The 24732-nt window shown below is 39.1% G+C and overlaps 2 protein-coding genes across 3 annotated transcripts; one reads left to right on the top strand and one right to left on the bottom strand.

The window, feature by feature from the left end:
• The first annotated feature begins 1334 nt into the window (after positions 1-1334).
• On the top strand, positions 1335-11483 carry slc9a2 (solute carrier family 9 member 2). Its single transcript, XM_052564800.1, has 12 exons — positions 1335-1783; positions 5178-5641; positions 7041-7291; positions 7376-7593; positions 7732-7931; positions 8324-8413; positions 8500-8570; positions 8966-9133; positions 9335-9440; positions 10089-10205; positions 10371-10461; positions 10729-11483. The coding sequence occupies exons 1-12, from the start codon at positions 1516-1518 to the stop codon at positions 11112-11114; spliced, it is 2430 nt and encodes an 809-aa protein (XP_052420760.1). The 5' UTR covers positions 1335-1515; the 3' UTR covers positions 11115-11483.
• Positions 11484-19111: 7628 nt separating this feature from the next.
• Positions 19112-24431, bottom strand: LOC127964643 (major facilitator superfamily domain-containing protein 9-like). Of its 2 annotated transcripts, XM_052564909.1 has the most exons (7): positions 24284-24431; positions 23173-23260; positions 22562-22605; positions 20870-20999; positions 20580-20789; positions 19503-20329; positions 19112-19407 (listed from the first exon to the last, which is right to left on the bottom strand). In XM_052564909.1, the coding sequence occupies exons 1-7, from the start codon at positions 24365-24367 to the stop codon at positions 19399-19401; spliced, it is 1392 nt and encodes a 463-aa protein (XP_052420869.1). In that variant the 5' UTR covers positions 24368-24431; the 3' UTR covers positions 19112-19398. The 2 variants fall into 2 exon arrangements, with proteins under 2 accessions (XP_052420869.1, XP_052420868.1); XM_052564908.1 differs by having other exon boundaries at positions 19112-20329.
• Between the last annotated feature and the right edge of the window lie 301 nt (positions 24432-24732).

Below are 24732 nucleotides of genomic sequence, written 5' to 3'. Positions count from 1 at the left end.
AAATGAAATGCAGGTGGATGAGGTGAAATATTTCTGTAAACACATACTACTGTATCTTATTCCATTCTGTATCACCTGTCATAATAACGTAGCAATATAACATGCACGAGTTTAAATAAAGGTGAAATTAGCTATATTAAATTTTGTAAAGAGTACCTATTTTTTTCACTATATGGATAACATTACAAGAATAAAATAAGAAAAGATCAAATAATTGTATTATTATACTTATTATTTTAAAACCTCTAAATCCTTAAATTAGCACGGGATCATAGAAAAAGGGGCTTTCATTAACATTTACATTAACATTAACATTATAGATCAGTGGTGTGTATATGTAGGTATATTAGTGCTACCAAAAAAATACAAAATACAAATTTCTGATCACATAATATGTGTGTGTGTACTGTGTATACATATTATGTATATATAAGGACACAAATACAGCATATAAATAAAAAGTAATAAAAATAAAATAAAAATAACAATAATTGCATCTAAAATTAAAGTTTTGTTTCCATAATATATATGTGTGGTTCGGTTCACGGCCGGAAAAGGGTGGCATGGCATGTCCCCTTCAGGTTTGTGGAGAGCTCTTGCCTCAAATAGAGGAGTTGAGGTATCTTGTTCACGAGTGAGGGAAGGATGGAGCGGGAGACTGACAGTGCAGCTTCTGCAGTGTTGCGGTTGGTACCTGTCTGTTGTGGTAAAGAATGAGCTGAGCTGCAAGGCAAAGCTCTCGATTTACCGGTCAGTCTACATTCATACTCTCATCTATGGCATGAGCTGTGGGTCATGACCGAGAGGACAAGATCCCGGATACAGGCTGCCAAAATCAGCTTTCTCCATAGGGTAGCTGGGTGCTCCCTTAAGAGGTAGGGTGAGGAGCTCTGCCACTCGGGAAGAGCTCAGAGTAGAGCCGCTGCTCCTCCACATCGAGAGGGACTCTCTCGGCTGGCCTGGGAACGCCTCTGTATCCCCCCGGAAGAGCTGGAGGAAGTGTCTAGGGAGAGGGAAGTCTGGGCTTCTCTGCTCAGACTGCTGCCCCCCCGACCCGGCCCCGAATAAGCGGAAGAATGGATGGCCACTATTATTGACAGCACTAATGAATGAATGAATGGATAATATACTGGTAATATATATATATATATAGGCTATGGATTTATATATGAGTTTTACTTCAGAAGTGTTTGTTGTGGCAGAAAGGAACAGGTTATCACCATTTAAAAAAAAGAAAAAAATTCTGAGAATTAGAGGAGGCGAAACTATTTCAGAGGTAGGCCTAAGTACAGGACAAACAAATCAGGTGTGGCATTGTTCGTCAACCGGTTGACATCTAACCACACACCTGCTCACTGAGACAGAGAGCCGACACTCAGTCAAGAGTGTGCGACGATCAGAGTGATTGAGGACGTAGATGAAGGGAACAATTTTGAAATGTACTTTTAATTATTCACATATTTTCTGTACATTTTATACGTCAGCTTCTGGCATATGCATGTATTATGAGAAAATATGGTGCTTAATTTTAATCAGAGGTCGCCTTTCACGTTTTTGATGTGCTTAATTTGCACTGTATCTCTTGGATACGGAGCAAACGTCAATGTTATTTTGGAACCGACTGCTACTTCGCCATCTAAACTTCCTCCTTTGAGCCCAATGGAGGAGACTGATCCCGACCCAGTCGAAACCACCCAAGCGGAGTTTACACTGGACTACCCCCGCATTCAGATCCCGTTTGAGATTACTTTATGGGTGCTACTTGCGTCCTTTGCGAAAATAGGTGAGTGATTACACATTATATGGCAAGCTGTTTTAACATATATTCTTTTAGAACACGTAACTAGTGACTTTTTGATGTTAGTAGTATACTTATTTATTTTAATTATTAAGTCGTCCAGTGCTGATTCTATTCCAGTTTTACTAGCAGCCTAAAGATGTATTAGATAATAGCCTATTTGTTTGGGAAACACTATATGCAACTATATGCAACATATCTTATCTTTTTACTTGGCTATATGAGATAGTTAGTCAGAAAAGCAACTTTATTCTACAGCTAATTTAGAATCTTAATGAGATTTTTTTTTTTTTTAAATGGTTAAAAGGTATAAAAAAAAAGTTACTAGAATATAAAATGTAAGAAAAAGATTCAGTAAATTAGATTTAAGGATGAATGAATAGGGTGTCATGTGTAGCTATAGAAAGCACATAACGCAGGAGTGGACATAAACAAAGTACTTTTAATAATAAATCCACAGGCAGGAGAGACACAGGAGACAAACACAATATCAACATCAATACCAGAACTAAGGAGCTAGGACAAAACATAGGGCTTAAATACTAGAAAAGGTAATTAGGGGAGAACTGAAACAGGTGTGGAGCTAATTCATCGCAAACCATACAGACATGGAACTCAGGGAAATGAAGACAGAAACAGAACTAAAACAAAACATAATTGTGACTGTTCGCCGCCCTCCCGGAAGGTCATGCGGTGTGGCTGTTCGTCCACACAGAAACACAACACCAGGTCACTGAAACTGATCATTTTTGAAAACTACTGCCAGGGCAATGATTTTCAAAAACTTCTTTGCAGTGTTGTTTTGTTGTCTGAGATTTTTGCCATTTCTCCAGGGTTGGGGAGTAACAGAATACATGTAACGGCGTTACGTAATCAGGAGACAAAAATCCAGTAACTGTAATCCGTTACAGTTACGTCAAAAAACGTAGTAATCAGATTATAGTTACATTTTGAAAAAAAGGGGGAATACTTTCAGGATTACAATGGTTTCATTTAAAACTAAATAAATCAGTATTTTGGCATAATAACACTATATTAAGCGCAGCTTGATTAATGACTCACGCGAGTCACGTGTGCCACACGCTGGGGTGTATATATATATATATATATATATATTTGTATTCTCTATTTTCCTTTTGAATAAAATTTTCCATTGTCTAAAAATTGTTCTTATTATATTTTCATTGAAAAAAAATAATAATTTGTATTCTCTATTTTCCTATTGAAGAAACATTTTCCATTGTCAAAAAATTGTGTTCTTATTATATTTGCTTGGGAAAAAAAATGAATTTGTATTCTCTATTTTCCTGTTGAAGAAACATTTCCTTAAAATTCTTTCTTAATATATTTTCTTCAAAATAAAACAAAATAATCTGTAATACCAATACCATGCACTAGATGTCTGTATAGTCCTTTACATATATATTAATTCAGGGCTGTGAAATTCTTAATTAATAAATGTTGTTTTAAAAAAATTATATTTGGCCTTGAAGTAATCCAGAAGTAATCCAAAAGTAATCAGTTACATTACTTTCATATTGTGGTATTTGGATTACATTACTGAATACTTTTTTTATGAAGTAATTAGTAACTGTAACGGAATACATTTTTAAAGTAACCCTCCCAAGCCTGCATTTCTCAATATGAATTATTCAGCGATCTTGCATCCTTGTGTTCTCTTTCTACGGCATCATTAACTGTTGAAGTTCAATTCCAATTCTCATGAATACAAGTACAGAGGATGCATTAAAGTTCCCGGATGTCGAGTGCAGGCTTTAGAGCAGGGATAGGCAACTTCGGTCCTGGGGCCTGTACCATGATGGTAGCTGAACAAATTCAGAGTTACAGGATTAGTTTTGAGTTGACAAAACCAAACCTCTCCAATCCGGCTTTGTTGGTACAATGATGCTGTTCATCAACTTTCTTTGTCAATTCAGGCTTTGATCCTGAGTTTGTGGAGTGCGTGCACATACATGTGTGACATCACTGGCGAGCAGCCAATCACGAGCCTTGCAACACAAAGCAAGTTTGTTTTACTTCTCGCGAGAGACCCAGCGAGATTCAAAACTAAAGGTTAAAGGTTTTGCTAAAGGTTAAGAGATTGAAGAATATGACAAATTTAAATGTAATGTGAAAAATGAAGGAGGACTAATAAAATAAATGATCTTGCTCCATCAGTGTAGTCACAAGTGGAACTTGTTAACTTAGTTTATACATTTGAAAATATATAGTGATAGACACTTGAACATGTAAGGTCAGATTTGTAATTTTTAAAACAATGCAATCTTTTGATACTACAGATTATTTATAGTAAATGATCTGTATACATTGATATTTATTTAAAATAATTTATTATAAACTGTTAAACTAAAATTGCTTGTGTGTAAAAGATAAATAATAATAATAATAATATGAATCACAATAATTATATAAATCATAAAATGAATCCGTTATTATCATAAAAGCCAAAGGAGTTCATTTGTGTCGGACATGTGTCACTTCACTCATCTGATTGGTCCACCTTCAGTTTGAAATCTCTAACCCAGAACATAACCTGCCCCGGAGCAGGTTAGCCATGCAGCGTAAGATACCATGGCAACAAACACCGATTCAAGCCGAGCTACTTTCATAGTACCTAAAACCCAGGGTTGGCGGAAACTAAGCTGAAACATAGCTGGCTAGCCACCTAATCCAGCTTCATGGTACAGGCCTCTGGAGGGCCACTGTCCTGCAGAGTTTAGCTCCAACCCTAATTTAACACACCTGAACAAGGCAATCAGTGTTTTCGGGATTACTAGATAGATACAGGCAGGTGAGTTTTTATGAGGGCTGAAGCTAAACTCTGCATGATAGTGGCCCTCCAGGACCGGAGTTGCCTATCCCTGCTTTAGAGAATCGAGCCGTTAGAAATCCCAGAAGGTGCTGTGGGCGGCCTGCAAGGCAAGCTTTAAAGAGCTTCAAGTATTTGTGAGAGCAAGTTTAAAGTAAATCTTAATCGTTTTGTTTTGCTTAATTTTAAAAAAGTAATAAGACCCAGGGAAAGTCTGCAGTTTTTTTTATTGGTGAATTAAAATGAATCTTAACATAGTCAAAGTTAAACATATAACACTGTAAAATAAAATTGCATACAATTATATGTAAAAAATATCTATAATAGTATGAAATGTTTTAATAAGTTTATGGTTGAGTTTATATCGCCACCTGTTGGCTTGGCATGCTCAGGGCAACACAGGGAAATGCGGAGACAGAAACAGAACCAAAACAAAACCTAACTGTGACACAGGGTACTTATAATCCCCCCCCCCCCCCCCCCCCTTAACTACTTGCACACACACATTAACACTAAGTAACAAGTATTGTTTGTTTTTTTTCTGAATAGGTTTCCATGTTTACCATAAGATCACGGTCTGGGTGCCAGAGTCATGTTTGCTGATCTCCATTGGTCTCATAGTCGGGGGCATCATGCACTCACTGCACGAGAAGCCGCCGGCAGTGCTCACCTCCAACGTCTTTTTCCTCTATATGTTGCCACCCATTGTTCTAGACTCAGGCTACTTCATGCCCACTCGGCCTTTATTTGAGAATTTCGGCACGGTGCTGTGGTTTGCTGTGGTTGGCACCTTGTGGAATTCTATTGGCATAGGCATCTCTCTATTTGCCATCTGCCAGATCGAGGCGTTTGGTGTGCAGGACATTACCCTGCAGGAGAACCTCCTCTTCGCCTCTATCATCTCAGCCGTAGAACCAGTGGCTGTCCTCACTGTGTTTGAGGATATCAGCATCCATGAGCAGCTCTATATTGTGGTATTTGGAGAGTGCCTGTTCAATGACGCTGTCACTGTGGTAAGTGATGTGTGGACAAAGTTTGTAGATGTACAAAAACAAGTGATAAAGGTTTCAAAAGGGGCGTTCTCCCCACCCCACTCGTCACACTCCAGTTAACATTTCTTAATTTTTCTTAGTGTGAAACATAAATAGAACTATAAAGAACCTTGTGTGCAATGGAAGGGTTCTATGGATGTTAAGGGTTCTTAATGGAAACATCAATGCCAATAAAGAACCTTTTTGAGTGAGTTATAGAAAGGGATTGGGAACAAAGATTGAGACTGATCAGCCATACATCGCCAAGGGGAAAATAAACACTTGACACTGAAAATGGTAAAAAGGTAAAAAAAAAAATGTTACTAGTACATAAAAAGCAGGCTACTAGTAAATAAAAAATAGATAAATTTGGCGATGAGGACAAAGAATAAGACTTATATTGTCATTCTCTCCATGGGAAAGCATGTGCTTGAAACTTGCTTTTACTTGGTGCATCACTTAGAAATATACTTTTTTCAAGATTTTCTGTTTTGAAGATTGTGTCTGAATTTGAATGGACTGATATAGATATGCCATTGATCAAAAAGTATCACAATTAGTTTCAAAAGAAATACGCTTGTATAGAATCTCCTTTCAAATCTTGTCCTAGTAACAGATTACTTGAAATCCAAAAGACAACACGAGCATGCAGAATTACTCAGTCATTTGATACAGGCTGAAACACCATGGTAAACACATTGTGTATAAACATTGTTGCTTTCTTTATTGTGTCAAACATAAATTAAATACTTATGCACAGTTACATATGTTACATTTCTTATTTTATTACATTTGAACCGAAGTAAAGAGAAAAAGAATAGTAATAGAACGAAGTCTTTGTACTTTTGCTTAATACAGTTAATATACAAGTACTTTCTACAGTACTCATATATTACCATTAAAATACTACATTTTATTTTTTATTGATCACTAATACAATTTATGAAGATTGAAAGATGGTAAAATTCAATACTACATAAAACAGATTCAGTTCAATACTTAAATAAAAACAGAGAAAATATGTAATGAATCTCTGTAAAATAAGTAAATTAGCCAATTTTGTTCAAATAAATGCCTGCAAAAGTTAGTGCATGTAAGGTTGGGAATGAAAAATCAATTCCAATTCCAGAATCGGATACTTGTTGTAAAATTTTAATTTTAATTCCACCTATCAATTCCTTTGTGCACCTGTTTTATTTTTAGGTTGTTAAAAGGGGCTGTTAAAATGTATTTGTCTTTGAATCATTCATTCAAGAGTTTCATTTTAAAACTGATTCATGTTTTACCCTGCGTGATGTTCTGCGTGTTGTGTCATAACTTTGTGTTGTTTTGTGAATCAGATTGTGTATTATTTATAAGTAGTTCTCGCTGTCTGTTTCAGGTGCTCTATAATCTATTCAATCATGTAGCAGCGCTCGAGGTGGTTGAAGCTGGAGAAGTTTTTCTGGACATAGGTCGATTTTTTGTGGTTGGCTTGGGAGGTATGATTTTCGGCGTACTGTTTGGCTTTGTGGCAGCCTTCACCACGCGCTTTACAGGAAAAGTGAGAGAGATCGAGCCTCTAATAATCTTCCTGTATAGCTACCTGGCCTACCTCATAGCGGAGCTCCTTGCCATCTCCAGCATCATGGCGTACGTAAGGGCTCCTAACTACATTTTTGAAGAAAATATATATTTCTTTGGCTTTTCCTGAATGTTGTGTTCCTGTATCTACAGTATTGTAATCTGCGCCTTGACTATGAAGTATTACGTTGAGGAGAATGTATCCCAGCGCTCCTGCACCACCATCCGGCATGTCATCAAGATGTTTGGAAGTGTGTCGGAAACTCTGATCTTCTTCTTTCTGGGTGTTGTTACCATAACAACAGAGCACCAGTGGAACTGGGGCTACATCCTCTTTACTCTGCTGTTTGCTCTTCTTTGGAGAGGCCTGGGTATGGGAGAATATAAAGAATTCCCAAATTACTAAAAATACGTTTTTAATAGTAGCAGGATACACTTCTTTAGCCATTGTTAAAGAACATTATTATTTGTGCTATTGGCAAAAATGTAACATTTATTTTTTTCTTAAGGCATCCTGGTCCTAACGCAGATCATTAACCCCTTCCGCACAATTCCTTTCAACTTCAAAGATCAGTTTTGTTTGGCCTATGGTGGGCTGAGAGGAGCTGTGTCCTTTGCCTTGGCTTTCACTCTGCCAGACAGTATCGGTTGCAAGAAGCTGTTCATCACAGGCACGATTGTCATCATCATCTTTACAGTGTTCATTCAGGTTCTGCACCTTCTCACAAGAGCGAATGAGTCTTGCTTTAGGAGTGCTTGAGTGCAAACTAGCCAAGAATTCCTTTTTATGAATCATCTCCACATGATGCAATTTCCCATAACTAGAGCTAGACTGTCGATGCTACAGAGATCATTAGAAGCTGATTCACCACTAGTTTGTGCTCTCTGTTTCTAATCTCTGTTCTGCTCAAATAAAGCTTTACTTTTCATATATTACAAATTACATTTATCGTTTATACACTGCTGGTCAAAAGTTTGGAATAATTAAAAAAAAAATAGCAGCAGATTTAAAATGTTCACCAAGGCTGCATTTATTTGATGAATACATAGTAGTATTGTATGTAGTAGTGTCCAGTATCCAAATACTATTTCTCTTCACAGGGAATTACTTTAAGACCCCTTCTAAAATTAATCAATGTTCGTAAGACAAATCGAAACCAGGAGACCATCAATAGTGAGATTCACAAAAGGGTATGTCTGTTTCATTTCTTTAATTTGAACATTGCTTAATCAGTAATTAAGATCAGTTTAGTTTTGATTCAGTTACTCTGTTTCAGTTGATGGAGCACACTGTTGCTGGTATAGAAGATCTGTGTGGACAGTGGAGTCACTACTACTGGAAAGACAAGTAAGAGTTAGTTTTTTTTTTCTCACTACACAGCATTGTTCAATGGAAAATTACAGACAACAGCTTAGAAGTATTTTAGTGTCATGTTTCCACTTTTTTTCTATCATCATTTCATTAGTGTCCCAGAAACATATAACCGGTTAGACTGGTCTTACAGCTTTGTCATGTGTACATGCCTTTCCCAATCAGCCTTAGGTTTCTGTAAATGTATTCCTGTTAGATACTACCACAGCTGTAATCCTAGAATTTTTAAGTTTTATTTTATTTTGGAAAAAGATATGAATGGATAAAGGACATTTAATTTGACTCAGCGAGTTAAATCTCAACATACAGAATCCTGTATATTCTGTGATATCACATTGATTTTGAGATTCATACATGTCTTTGGTTGCCAGGTTCATGAAGTTTAATAACCGGATCATTCGCAAGATTTTAATCCGTGATAATCGTCCCGAGTCGAGCATTGTGGCTCTGTATAAGAAACTGGAGCTTCAGAACGCCATGGAGATACTGGACCAAATGCCCGGTGACATCAGTGCAGCCCCCTCTTTAATTTCATTGCAGTACGTCTCCTTTTAACGCTGTCACTTCTTGTCTTGTCCTCCTCTTTTCAGAAATCTTTGAAACTGTCTGAAACTTATTTCTAGCTGAATCTGTGTAGCTTACATTTATTAAAGTCCCATTCATTTCAGTTAAGGTCTGTAGTCACAGCCAACATCACAATGATTTACTTCCTGTCGATTTCTGTTTGTCTTTTACAATAGCAAAGAAAGAAAGAATGCCTCCAAATCCAGGAAGAAGTTATTGTCATCTGATGTGACAAATATGCATGAACTCTTATCAAAGAACATGTACAAGATCAGACAGAGGGTGAGTTATGACAGAATGTTCTGAACTTACAATAGAGGAATTGCTGGAAGAAACCAAACAAACACTGACAAACAAACAACAACAAAAGAACCACCATAAAAAAAAAGTCAAATGCTCAATACAAAGGAATTAGTTAAGAAATTAATTATTTTTAGGACACTGACCTACATGAGAAATAACAAGCAGTTTTGTACCAGTTTAAAGATTTGTATGACCTACACTGAAAATATAACTGTGAGTTTTGATATCAGTCTAATCTAAATGGTTTTGATTTTGTTCAGTTTGTCAAATAAAAATAAAAATAAAAAATATTGTGCATGATTAAAAATTATTTTCATATTGATGACACATACTGACTAGCTTTACTGGCTGCATTAATTATTGTGGGTTTTATTAAAATGGTCCAGAACATATTTTTTTTTTCTCCAGTGTGGGGTTCAGAAACTAGTAATATTGCACTGAACAAAGACTACCATGTGTTTAAGGGAAAGTTTAATGTCTTCTCAAATAATTTGTATTATTATTTAGTATGTGAAGTAGCATAAAAATTAAATCATGTAAAATAATCATGTTTATTTTGTTGCTTCTATTACCCTTCATTATATTTCACAATTTGTTATCTATATTTTTATCCATTATGCTTCACAGACAGTGTCTTACACTAATAAGCATACATTACCCAATGATATAACAGCCAGGGAGATCCTGATGAGACGCCACACAAGCTTACGACGCAGTCTCAGAGCTGGAAGCTTCCATGGCACTGTATGTAATGAATGTATGAATGATATGATGATACAAGACAAAAAAACCTAAAGAATGCTGTCTAAAATCAGAACACACACTCATACATAATGATCTATAAAATATATACACTTCTAAATATGGAAACGAGAGTCGCTGACCCGCTTCTTGCTCTTTCTCTACCAGAACGCTTCAAAAATGTCCCACAACTATTTCTCTCTGCCCATGGGCCGGAGTCTGAACACTGGATTTCCTCCAGGGAGACTCGTTCACACTGGTGAGAGAATGTACTGCTGCTTAATATTTTTGTGCCATATTAAGTGACTTTGTTTTTGAGGATTCTTTGCTAAATAGAAAGTTCAAGAACAGCTTTTATTTGAAATAAATGTTTTCACAAGATGCGGTTGTGTTTATGGCTACTCCATTTGACATGCCATCTAGTGTTTGATTTAAATAATACATTGATGTGAGTAAATATTATTTTCATTTTAGGTAGCTGTATTGACAGTAATATAGATAGAACTCGCTGCTGTTGTCTTTTTAGGAGATGGTGATACTGAATCGGAGATCGACTACCCGTCAATCAGGCGTCCACGGAGAGTGTCATCTAAAGCAGCGATGCCTCTCAGGCCGTTAAACACTCTGAAGGAAGTGGCTTCCTCTGTCGACACGGTGGACGAACAGAACGAGGAGCAGAGAGGCTACAGGAGGTCACATCTGGGGTCAAATGTCAGCCGTTCAGGACATCTGACCTCACATCTGCATCATGGCTCATCTAGAAACTATAGTGAAGGAGACCATGATGTTGAGGAGCAGCAATCACGGTTATCTCCACATGCATGGGTACAGGAACCGCAGGACAACAGTGATGTGCAGCACCCTTTGATGAGGAGACCACACTGGCTGCCACAGACACCACATGACAAATGAGATCTACAGGGGTGTTGGAATTGATCTCACCACATTGACTCATAAAAACTAAAACATATACTAGACTAGACTTATACTTATACTAGAGAAAATACAACTTCTGAAAAATATATTGGTCTGCTTAAAATGCATTTTACTGATATTGGTAAAAATGATAAATTGGGTGCATTGTCATTTTCATGCCGTTAAAAGTTGTTTTTTAATTCACTAAATTGAACTTTGGGATAGAAATTGTATTTTTCAGATTTAACAGTAAATTAAATTATTTGTTTTAACCACATCATAAGCAATTACTTGATTCATGAAAGTTACATTTCTATAAAGGACATAACATTGCTTTTGTATGTATTAATCTTGCTGTAAAATATACTTGGGTTCAAATATTAAATCTTCAGTATCAGTATCATCAGCACAAACAGTCTTTTAATGCATGAGATCATTTTCCTCTGGCATGCATCACATACTTTTTCAATGAGCTATAAAAGAAACTAAAATAATATAACATCTCGGTTACTTAACCATGGTTCCCTGAATAGAGAACGAGATGCTGCGGTGTGGTCACCACGTATGGGAACACCTTCGGTGTTACGAATGTCTGAAGCCCTATACCATCTCGCCAATCCTACTGGCCAAATAGTGCATGGCACCACCCTACGCATGCGTACACATCATATACCTGGGTGACGCGCGCCATTTCGCTCAGATTTCATGACTGAAGAAGAAGAATGCTATCAAAGTATGGCACGGCCAGGACCGCAGCATCTCGTTCCCTATTCAGGGAACCATGGTTACATACGGAACCGAGATGTTCCCTTTCATAGGTCACTTCGATGCTGCGGTGATGTCACTACGTATGTGAACGCTATACCATAACGCCTGACGTACCTGATAGCTGGGATCCGAGGAAGCATCTGCTCAAGCAGAGAGAACCCAGGAGCCATCCTCACATCCAGACTGTAGGACTTAAAAAAATTAAATAATAAAAAAATTGATAAAAGTGCTTGGTGAGGACCATCCTGCCGCAGCTCAGATATCATCCATAGAAAATCCACTGAGAAAAGCTTGAGAAGAAGCCACAGCTCTAGTGGAATGAGCTTTAACTCCTAAGGGCGAAGCGAGTCTGCGCGCCTCATAGGCTAAAGATATTGCCTCCACCAGCCAATGGGACATGCGCTGTTTTGTAACCGCATAGCCTTTAATCTTATGTCCAAAACAGACAAACAGCTGGTCAGACTCACGCCATTGGGGCTGTACGATCCACATAAGCCTTTAAAGCTCTCACAGGGCAAAGACTTAGATCTCCTGACCCCGCCTCAGCAGGGGGTAAAGCTTCCAGGACCACTTGCTGAAAGCGAAAGGGATTAGATGCGACCTTAGGAACATAATTAGGCCTCGGTCGCAAAAGCACCTTTACAGAGCCCGGTGCAAATTCCATGCATGAGGGTGAGACAGAGAGAGCCTGTAAATCCCCAACTCTCTTGAGGGAGGATAAAGCCATAAGAAGAAGTGTCTTCAGTGTCAGGATTTTATCCGGTACAGTTTCCAAGGGCTCAAACGGATGCCCTGATAAACCCTGCAACACAATGGATAAATTCCATGAAGGAACTCGCACGGGGCGGAAAGGCCTCAGCCGTCGCGCACCCTGTATGAAACGAGAAACCAGTAAGCTAAAATGGCTGCCACTTAAACCTTTAGAGTGGCTGGTGTCACACCATCAGAAAAACGGTCCTGAAGGAACTCCAGTACTGAAGCCACTGGGCAGTAAACTGGATCCACATTACGATTTCCACACCAGGCTGTAAATAGTCTCCACTTGAAAGCATATAAGCGTCTCGTAGAAGCTGCTCTAGAATTCAGTAAAGTCTCAGTAGTTTCAACGGAAAGACCAGGACATACTAATGCACTCCGCTCAGAGGCCACACCCACAGTTTCCATAGATCTGGCCTCGGGTGCCAAATCAGTCCCTGTGCTTGTGATAATAAATCCCCGCTAACAGACTGATCAGGTCCGCAAACCTACGTGTGCCATCGCGGAGCCACCAGCAGCAGCTGTTCCACTCTGTCCAGCCGTATTCTGGATAATACAGCTGGGATCAGACGAATCGGGGGAAAAGCATACAAACTGGTCCTGGGCCAGCTGTGAGCTAATGCATCCACGCATCCCTATGGGGGACATAGGGAGAACCATAGCGGGCAATGCGTAGTCATGTTCTTCGCAAATAAATCCACTTTCGCTTCGCCGAAAATCAGCCATAAGAGATTCACCGTCTTGGGGTGTAATCTCCATTCCCCTTGTTCCAGAGCCTGTCTGGACAGCAAATCCGCTCCGAAGTTCAATCGGCTGGGGACATGAACAGCTCAGATCGACAGAAATTTGTTCTGAGACCAAAGAAGAACATGTCTCGCCAGCCTGCACAGGGGGCGAGAGCGTAATCATCCCTGATGATTCAGGTATGACACAACCGCTGTGTTGTCTGATCTGAGCAGCACATGACGGCCGATCAGCAGATTCGAGAAATACTGGAGAGCCAGAAAAACTGCCAGTAATTCCAACCTGTTTATGTGCCAGCTGCGTTGAGCTGCTGTCCACACTCTGTGGGCTGGGCGCCCTTGACAAACAGCCCCCCAACCGGTCAAAGACGCGTTCGTCGTGACAGTCTCTCAGAAAGCACAAATTCCCAGCCGAACCCCGGTCAGGAGCAGTGTTAATTTCGTTGACGAAGACTATGACGAAAAATATTCGTCAACTAACCTTTTTCACGGACGAAAACTAAATAAAAACTAAAAAAAAGTCAGATATGATGACGAAAAACGTGACGAAATGTAACTGACACTTTAGTCAACGAATAAAAATGAGACGAAAATATATGGGAGGGACGAATGGAGAAGAGATCCAATCAGAGCGAATCTTTGAGGGTAGGTTGATCTATGCAGAAGCAGCCGAGCCATTTTAAAAAGCATAAGTGTTTCACTGATTATTTTTGTACCTAGTTATGTGTAATGCTATGTTTTAATATGAGCATTTATTAAAACAGAAATGTGTATTTTAAGAATACGTTTTATAACGTGCTCCGACCCGAGCATTCAACACATCAAGTTGGCTTCAGCCCCGCGATGCGGGAAAGTTGAACTCAGCAGCTGGTTACTCGCGCAACACTGAACCGAGCTCTCCTTCAGGACGTTTGCGTCCTCCTGCACATGAACGAACAAATACAAATCGCATTTTAAATAAACATAAGAAAAAGAGTGAAAAGTGAAAGAGCTCAATTCAGCAGCGCGGTGTTCTGGTGTTCAGGGAGCAAGCAGAGACGCGTCTCAAAGTCTTCTTGCTTTTGTACCGACAACAAATACATACTAAATATGTCGAAATACCCGTCTTGGAAAGTGTGTTCGAAAAAGTCTGTAGTTATGTCTTCAGTGAAAGTAAAGAGTTGGAAAGAAATCGGATGCGTATCTTTATAATGGATGCATTTGTCTCTTAAAGTGACCGCGCCTAATTTACTAGCTCTGCTGTCAGTGTCTTTAATGTATGAAAATGAAAGTAAATCACTCACTGCTCTTGATTGAATTACTTTGTAGTTTTAACAAGAATTTATCCAAAGTCAATCCAAAAATCAGATAGAATAGATTATATTGTTTTACTAGTGACTAAAAAATACAAAAAAAAAAAAAAAATCATTAGGGACCTGAGCATGTGTTTCTTTCTTTAATTGCTAATGCAACCTTTTCACACCACAGACTGAACCAAGCATTGCATCAGACATTATCAAGATGAATTTGTTGTTCTGACACAGTTTAACCCAGAGTTATTGTCATATTTTATTACCAATTTCTAAACTACAGCAAATAAACTGTGATATTGTAAAAAACGTTGAAGGTGTCTGAATACATTTTGGTTTGATTGTGTATTTTATTTTACAGTAAAGACTATGCAGTGCTATTTTAAATGAACAAAAACAAACTTAAAGAAAATGTAAACTTTGTGTAAATAGCACAAATAAAGAAATAGAATGAACATACAATACAAATATAATATAGGTGGTTGTCTATTTCAATAATACTGTACTGCATTGCATATCATTCATGACGAATGCATATCTTTTTCAGAGAGCATGTATATTTTTCATTGTGAGCAGGCCTTATGTTTATTTTATAAATAACATTCCATAACGGACTGATGGAAACATTTAGTCAAGTCAACTAAATTGACTTTGTTCTACAAAAAAAAAACTAGACTAAGACTAAAAGACTTAAGACTAGACTAAGACTAAAACTCTTATGATATTTAGTCGACTAAAACTAGACTAAGACTAAAACATTTCAGATGACTAAAATGTGACTAAAACTAAATGGTGTGTTATTCAAAAGACTAAGACTAAGACTAAATCCGAATTTGCTGACAAAATTAACACTGGTCAGGAGAAATTCGGTCGACATCCATAGTTTTAGCGACATCACACACCACCGTGTGACCGAAATCGTTCGATGCGGAAGACAACGGGCTGAAATATTCCGCCTTTTCGTCCACCACTTAAAAGGGCGCATGTGAAGTAATCCCAGATGAATTACGGGGAATGCCGCTGCCATTAGACCTAAAAGCCTTAGGCACAATCTCACTGTCACCGTGCGACCCGTTTTGAAGCGCCGCACGCATGACGCAATCGACTGAGCGCGCGGGAGAGAAAGCTTCGCTGTCATCGCGCAAAGAATCCAAATCTATTCCCAGAAAGGTTATCCGTTGAGAGGGGATTAAAACAATTTTCTGGAAATTCGTGCGTAAGCCCAGGCTGTTTAAATGATTCAGCACAAGATCCCGATGAGAGTGTGCCTGAGTCTGCGATTGCGCTAGCACCAGCCAATCGCCCAAGTAATTCAAAACACGAACGCCCTGGAGCCGCAAAGGGGCCAGAGCTGCATCCATGCATTTTGAGAAAGTACGGGGCGCTAAAGCCAAGCCAAAGGGAAGAACGCGGTACTGATACGCTTTGCCCTCTAAAGCGAATCTGAGGAATTCCTGTGTCTCTTGATGATATGAATACGAAAATACGCATCCTTCTGATCGATCGTAATAAACCAATCGTTTGGTTGGATCTGAGACAGAATAGACTTTACCGTCAACATCTTGAATTTGCTCGGCCTGAGTGCAAGATTCAGACGGCATAAATCCAGAATGGGCCGTAATCCGCCGTCTTTTTCGGTACCACAAAATAACGGCTGTAAAAATCTGCCTCCACCTGAGAGGGGTGTACATCTTCTATAGCCCCTTTGCTCAGCAGAGTTGACATTTCTTGTCGCAGCACCGCTATTTCCGTCGGCTTCACCGCCATGGAAAGAATTCCGCGGAAAGGAGGCGAAACTGAATGGTGTATCCTTGACAAATTGTGCGTAACACCCATTGAGAAATGTCGGGCAAGCGTTCCCACGTGGCCCGAAACAATACTAGCGGTCTCAAAACTTCCGCTTCCTGCAACGCTGTCATACACGTTAAAACGTCCGGGCACGAAAAGCCTGTGGCGTTCGTGCACAGGGGAAGTGTATGCATAAGAGACGTTGCGTCCCATTGTGTATAATCCTGAAACGTGTCCACAGCAGGAATTAGGCCAACAGATTGAACATCGGGCTATGCCGCTAGCGAAAAAGCGGCGGCTGTGCGAGCCGTCATAAATGGGTCGTCTGTGTAGGACCCTTGAATTGCCCCTCGAATTCCGAAAGCAGGATTGCGCAGAGTGTCTGAAGGGAGCGTTTGGCATTACAGCTCGATCCAATGCTGCTCGAGGCGCTGTTTGCGACGAGACAGTCAATGTTTGAGCATGGGGACTGCAATGAGAGTGTCGGATGCGCGAAAGCGGTCCAACAGCGCTCTCTAGTGGAGGGCACAGTCCCTGGAAAGCAGCGAAAAGATCAGGAGCTGCTATTCGGTGCCCGAGAACGAGAGGCATTTGCCGCCGAACTCAGGTTTAATCTTTTGCGCTGACGCTGGTGAGCCGGTGGAAAAACCTTAGGGCCCCAATCCTTAAAAAACGGTCGTCCAGCTTAGAGGAAGGTTGGGCCTCGGCCTTCTCAACCTCCCAGTCCAGCCCCAATTTACCCACCGCGCGAGAAACCACGTCCAACAGCTCACTGTAGGAGGGGGAAACACGCCTCTCCTGTCCGCTAGGAGGGAGAGGGCTAGTGTCGGCAGTGAAGTCCTCAGACCCAGAGGCCGCGGTGGATAGAACGTTGTCATCATAGCGTCCACAACCGAAGGAAATGGCGCCGCATGCCTCCGGTGTGGGCTGTAAATCCTCATTAGAGAAGACGACAGGCTCAATAAAACTTTTATTCTGCAGCAGGGTAGGGGAGAGCGAGCGATGTGGAGAATATTCCAGCGCTGCACTGTCCACGAAATCCATGTCACACTTGTCACCCCAAGCTATCGCCCCGTGCGGTGCCTCGGCAGTCGCAGAGGTGACATGACGGGGGTTAGACTCAAGGGCGACATCGGGAAGATACTTCCACCCTGGAGCGCAGTACTCCGAGCCGCAGGCCATCACAATGGGGACAGGAAGAAAGGCCGCTAAGCGCCACCTGTGCGTGATGCAAACCAAGACATACTACGCACCTGTCATGAGTGTCACGCGCTGTGATGTACCTGGTACACGGCTCCTTGCATTTTCAGAAACTCATCGCGCCCGCGAAGAGGAGTTAAACACTACTTGAAGAAAAATTGCTGGAGAACGCGAGATGATCTTAGGGCACAGATGATTCGCTTTCCTGAAGGAATGAAATCTGAGCAAAATGGCGCGCGGCACCCAGGTATATGATGCGTGGGCATGCGTAGGGTGGTGCCATGCGCTATTTGGCCAATAGGATTGGCGGGATGAAATAAGGCTTCAGACATTCGTCACACCGAAGGTGTTCCCATACGTGGTGACGTCACCGCAGCATCGAAGTGACCTATGAAAGGGAACAGCAGGATTTTGTATAGGCTCAGGCTTCTTTTATTAAAATAAAGTATTATATTCTTACTCAGAAATTTGTGTAATACTTCTTAGGTATTTATGACTGTAAAAAAAAAAAAAGAGCATAAAAAAAACATTTAAAATAATAATTGTTAACACATAGATAAATTAAGATGATGATAAAAATCTAATAAAAATAAAAATAAGATAACATTTCCCACACATACACAACAAATGTTTGGTTTCAGTAAGAGTTTGTAATATTTTTTTCTCTTATACACACCAAGGCTGTATTTAGTTGAACAAAAATACATGAAAAACAGTCATTTTGAATGAAATATTATTACAGTCTAAAACAATTTTATATATATATATATATATATATATATATATATATATATATATATATATATATATATATATATATATATATATATATATATATATATATATATACATACATATATATATTCCTGTGATGCAATGCTGAATGTTTGGCATAATTACTCCAGTCTTCAGTGTCACATGATCCTCCAGAAATAATTTTAATTTGCTAATTTGCTGCTCAACAAAAATGTATTATTATCGATGTTAAAAACAGTTGTGCTGCTTAATATTTTTGTGGGAAAAATAGCATTTATTTAAAACAAATCTTTTGTAACATTTTAAATGTCTTTACTGTCATGTCTGATCAATTTAATGCATCCTTGCTAAATAAAAATATATTATTTCAAAATAATAAATAAACAAATCTTACTGACCCCACAGTTAATTCTGATCAAGGTTTTTGTACAGTTTTATTACAAAAAAATAAAATGAAATCATAGCTAGGCTTCAGGGCAACTGTATGACTTTTAACTTTAAAACACTGAAGGAAGTGAGTATTATGAAGTGCACCAAAGATGTGGTTAAATGAGTATTAATGCCACAGTGAAGTAAAACTCAATCACATTACTTTTCTCCTGCCCAAAATGTTAACGTTTTCTTTGAAGCATATCAGCCTTACCTTTCTTGTTTATATGACTAATAGTCAGAAATTTGGCCAGGAAACATAAAATCAACACATAAAACACTTTTATATAACAAATAAAAGTCTTTCAGCAATGTATGGTGCTAGTTTTGCCACTGGTGTTCAACCACTAAACAGCTAAATTAATGTTATAAATGATATAAACATTCATCTTACTAGACTTTGCATCAGACTCCATCAAATCTGCATATGCACATGCAGTTACTCTTTCAGCATGACGGCACAGGAAGCAGCCTTACCGATGGACATATCACATTGACATTGTGACATTTCATAGCTGGTATACAGATCTCCCACATTCTCCTAAAAAATGATCACATCACCTGAGAGGAAAAAAAGACAGCTGCCATCACAATCTTTCGTCTTTCTGTCACTTTGAGTGGTTTTCACCTCATTGTTTAGGAATCTTGTCTTTAACCTTTGTCTTGCTGTCCCACTTAGGAGTCCTCACGGAGAGCAAACCCACAGCTACCAGTCCCAGCACAACCCCCAAACTAGGAGGCCCACAGGGGCTGACTTCTTGAGCCAGACCAGACAGCAGTGGTGCTAGGACCCGTCCCACAGCTGTGACTGACTGTCCCGCTCCGATTAACGTCCCGCTCGCCTGGGCTCCCCCACGCTGCAGCTCTAAGTCAGTGATGCATGTGCGTCCGATAGTGGTAGAGATGGCAAAGAATGTGGAAGTGAGCAGGACCTGCCAGACGTTGGGTGCCGTGGCATACAGGAAGATCAACGTGCAGGTTAGTGCAGTAGAATGCAACAATAAAGCAGACATGTTGTTACCATAAAGGTGTGTGACGGGTCCCACCAAACAACCAGCAAGGGCCCCCAACATACTGCTGTAGCTGATCAAGTAGCCGGTCACCTTTGGTTTGAGCTGAAAACGCTCCTCCATGGCTAAGGAGAAGTTACTGTAGTACAGCATTATGGATACAGCCATTAGAAGACGCACCAGGAACACGTCCCACATGTCGGAGGAAGCCACCATGCAGATCTGTGTCCACACTGAGGTCAGCTGTCTCCAGGCAGGATGGATGATGGACATGTCTCTCCAGCTCCAGCCTCCATTGGTTTGACAGCGGACTGCTGATGCATTAGTATTGCGAAAGTGGTTTTTGTCTAAGCAGTTCTGCTGGACGGAGTCCTTTAACTCATCGTAGGATTTGTTGGGTTTGGTTTTACTGTTAGCGTTTGCATCAATACGGTGATTTAGTGTCTCACTCCAAGGTAACATCCAGACCAAACCTGAGAAGACAACATTTGGATAAGTAGACTAATTGCTCTGTACAGTAGCAGACAAAGATCACTTGTGTAAAATATGAGTGCACATAATTGTACTGAATGTACACTTGCAGAAACAATGAAAACTATGAACTATCCCTTTAATGCATTACAAGATAACTGCAATCTCAGAAAACATGTATTTGTTCTTGTTTGTACTTGTAAGGAATAAGTCACTTTCTTTATGCATGGAACTACTGTCAGTCTTGCTCACCTGCATTAAGAAGGAAAATGGCTGCACAGACGAACGAGGATAAATAAAAACCACCCTCATGTTCAGTGAGATATCCCCCCACAACTGGTCCAAGGATGAATCCCACACTCGAGGCTGCATTAAAGTGTCCCATCACTAGAGGCCGCTCTTTCTCCGACACAAGATCTGACAGGAGCGCTCGGCAGATAGACAAGGAGTGCTTAAAGAGTCCTTTAAAGAGGGGAGGGGATCATTTCAGTTATGCTGCACACATTTTTTTGCAATCTGAACAAAAGTACACCAATACTTACCCACTGGTATCCTGGCCAGCACAAAGAGTGCAATACTTGTGGACAGACCCAGCAGGCCATATCCAAAGCCACTGAGCAAAAGGCATGTTAGTAGTGAATAGCGTCTCCCTACCACATCACTCCAACTTCCCTGCCAATCAGAGAATACAACACATAAGAGATATTGAAATATATAAAAGAGATCATTATCAATACTAAGGTTGCTTATTACAAAAATAATAATAGTACCCATTTTGCTTAAAAAAAAAAAAAAAAAATTGCAATAGTGTCAGATTAAAAGTTTTTTTTAAATCCTTAGGTTTTGATAATATTTTGTTGTCTTTTAAACAGGGAAAATTATTTGAATGTGTTGATGACTAACATACTAAAGCCCATGTAAAGTGCTTAATTTTTTTCTTGTAGTATGTTATTTAATATTACATTTAAAGTTTATTTTTAACATACTAATTTGCAACTTCATTATTCCAAATGTGTAATTACAGTAATTAAAGTAGATATATGGGAACAGAGTCAATAGAAGTAATGTGGTATGAAATGAAATATGCACTGAGTTCCTACATTAGTGTGTCAAAATACACTCTGAAATTAAGCTAAATGCATTTTATATAAATGTAAAAATTTAAAATTGCCAAAAAAAAACATTATAATCAAGTTCAAACTGAATGTATTCTTATAAATGAATTCTATAACGAATACTCTTTTCAAAAGTATGCTGAAGCATACTTATTTATCACAAGGGTAATAGCAGAAAATACACAATCTTGTTTCCCACAACATAGCAATGTAAAGATGCTGTAAGCAATGCTAGCTGTTTTGCTAAAGAGCTAACCTTGCTTAATCTAGCAAAACAGCTAATCTTAGCAAAACAGATCACTCCAAAACCCCGCCTTCAGGAGACCAAAAGCTTTAAAATGACTGACAAATATCAACCCATGGTCAGATTCTTTTAGTTGTATACAGAATCTAGTGCTTTCACAGATGCATATGTGACAGCAAAACAATTTTAGTGATATCTTTCAGGTAGTAGGACATTTTCTGTGTGATATTAATTGCAGAACCTTTAAATAAGAATCTTAGTAGTTTATTAAAGGAGAGTGTCTAGGCAAAGAAAGCTTGTTTATAGCCTAAAGGCAGACAGATCGGACCTGACAAATGAAACGGCGCAGGCCCTGAGGCAAGCACTGCAGGCATCTTCATACCAGCATTCATTAGTCTGAGGCATGCCACACACACACACACTCACACACACACTGGTGTAATGCAATATAAACTTAAATTGGATTTACTATGTTCTCTCAGTTTCTGGTCTACACAGGCATGTCATAGAGGTTCACTGTTCCTGTCTGCTGTCTCCAAACTTAACATACAAGAGAAGACAAACATCTCCTTCTCTTCTTAACTAGCCCCGTGACCCTTCAGCCTTTAACCAGTTTAAATATGTGTGTGCTAGTGTGTTCGTCACTGGAAACATGAGGACTGATTTTACAGTAACACACTCTAGACATGAGAGCATCCTGCAGTTTGAGTTTCCCTGTAATGTTGATTGTAATAAACAATTACTTTGATACGTGCTTTATTCTCCATGGAGACAGATCAGATGAGGTAAATCTGGATTATTCAATTGAGAGCAGCAGATTAATAATCATATTACAGCGGCGAATGCTGCTCACTAAAAAGAAAATCACTACTTACCACCACAGTGCTAGAGAAGAGCTGTAATACTCCATATGTAGATCCTGCAACAATGGAAAACAACGTTCTGAATTAAAATCATTGAATAAATTAATCACTAAACAAAATAATTTTAGTTTCACAATCAAACGGTTGAGGTAAAAAGACCTTGTGATCACAATCAAAGCTGCCTGCGTCATGAAATCAGTGAGAATATCAATTGAGCTGGTGATTTCCATTGACATTATGCGCTATGCAAACAGCCCTTTTAATCAGAGACGAGGTGCAGGCAATGTTCTGGTGATTTCAATGACCTGCTTGTATAAAAATTACAATCCACCAGCAATGAAGTCATCTGTTGACTAAAAAAAGTAAGAAAAGTAAATTGGCGTTGGTCCTTTTGAGAATAGGATATGTACAATAAAACAAAATTGGACATCTACATTTAGAAAAACGAATGGCAATTGTTCCATTAAAATTATTTTGCATTGATTTAATTTTGTGCACCCTAAAAATCACTATTCGGATCTACAGCTGCAACATTCTTGCAAGAGAATGTGAGTATTCTCCATCCAATATGTTATTACTACTGGATCTCAGAGCCACAATGGAACTCAACAACAGAGACTTACCTACAATCCCAGCCACTGTAGGACTTGCTCCTAGTGATTTCACATGATGACTCAGCAAAGGGATAATCATACTGACTCCAAAGAGGTCCTGAAACACACACACACACACACTTAAATTTATTGATTACACGAATCCTGAACTGCAGAACAGACCTTTATGAGCCTTTTTAACCTTTATATGACATTAAATTGACCTGTATGACATTACATATGATTTAAATATTATTCTTAAATGCAATTCGCCCACTTGATTCTAGATTTAAGTAAATAATCAATTAAATAAATCAATTAAAACTCATAGTTACAATTAAGATGTGAGGTTTTCTAAAGATAAAACAGCATAATCAGGTCAAATATAGCCGATTCCTTGACAGCTGAAAACACACTTAAAAAAAAAACTATTAACATTACAGTGCTTTGGGGAAGTAGTTCAACAACATGCTAAAAAACAATGAATTAATGATTGAATGAATGAATGAATGAAGGTGTCAGCTTTTGGCATAAATTTTGGCAACTTAAACAAAAGCCGTAGACCACTGAACTTGTTTGCTATGCCAGGGCAAGGACTTGATTTAAGTCACACCATGACCATACCTCAATCCAGTGTAATGGCACTTTCTATCAAATTAAAACTTTTAACTTTTGTCTAAGAGGGAAAGAAGCGGAGAGACAATGCATTCTTTCTCATGGGAGTTGGCAAAATCCAGACAGGACAAACAATTTCTACTGGTGCAAGAATATAAATTGCCAAGGCATCAACTACATTCTGATTTAAATATGGGAAGCTAAAAAAGCAAATGTGATAATACTGGGAACATAAAGACTACTAAATGAAGAACATCTGCCATAAGATGTCAGATGATAGATAAAATATAATTATCAGTGAGCCCTTGAAAACAAGACTCCTGTCCTGAAACAGTTTTAAGTTTTCAAATTATTCTTTTCTAAGTGTTACAAATCTATTTCATGTGATATTGAGAATAACATAATTGCATGTGCAGAACAGGGACATCAGAGGTATACAAACTTACTGACAGCAGCTTCAACTGATGTGTCATTGCGATCAATGCCATACAAAAGACCCTTTCTAAATACAAAATAGTACACTCACCATGAATCCCACCACGTATATACATCGTATGATCCGCGTTGGTCTCCGTCGTTTGTGGGCAAGGGCACATTTCGAGTTATTCATTCTCCCGCATTGACTGAGACTAGCGCAGTCAGTCAATGCGGAAGCGACGGACAGCGTTGCTATGTTGTTCTTTTCGAAACATCACGAGGTTTGGACCATCTGTCCCTTTAAAAGCGGACCGGCGAGTGTTGTGAGAGCAAGAGTCTCCTGGAAATCACGAATAAACCTGAATGCTTGTGTTTAGTTACTTTTTAAAAAGATGTCAATAATTTCATGGGCAAGAATGGGCGGCTTTTCACGTTATAAAATGCTGAATGGTGGTTTATCTAATGTACAGGATCTCCTGTTTATGGTACAGTCCAGTGAACGCATGTAGCGCTCTATTTGAACTGTGATTGAGATGGAGCTATCACATGAAAAATGTC

Source organism: Carassius gibelio, chromosome B9, assembly GCF_023724105.1.
Source record: "Carassius gibelio isolate Cgi1373 ecotype wild population from Czech Republic chromosome B9, carGib1.2-hapl.c, whole genome shotgun sequence".
Classification (NCBI taxonomy): domain Eukaryota; kingdom Metazoa; phylum Chordata; class Actinopteri; order Cypriniformes; family Cyprinidae; genus Carassius; species Carassius gibelio.
Note: the sequence above shows the minus strand (reverse complement) of the source record. Positions and strands in the feature narration are given on the sequence as shown.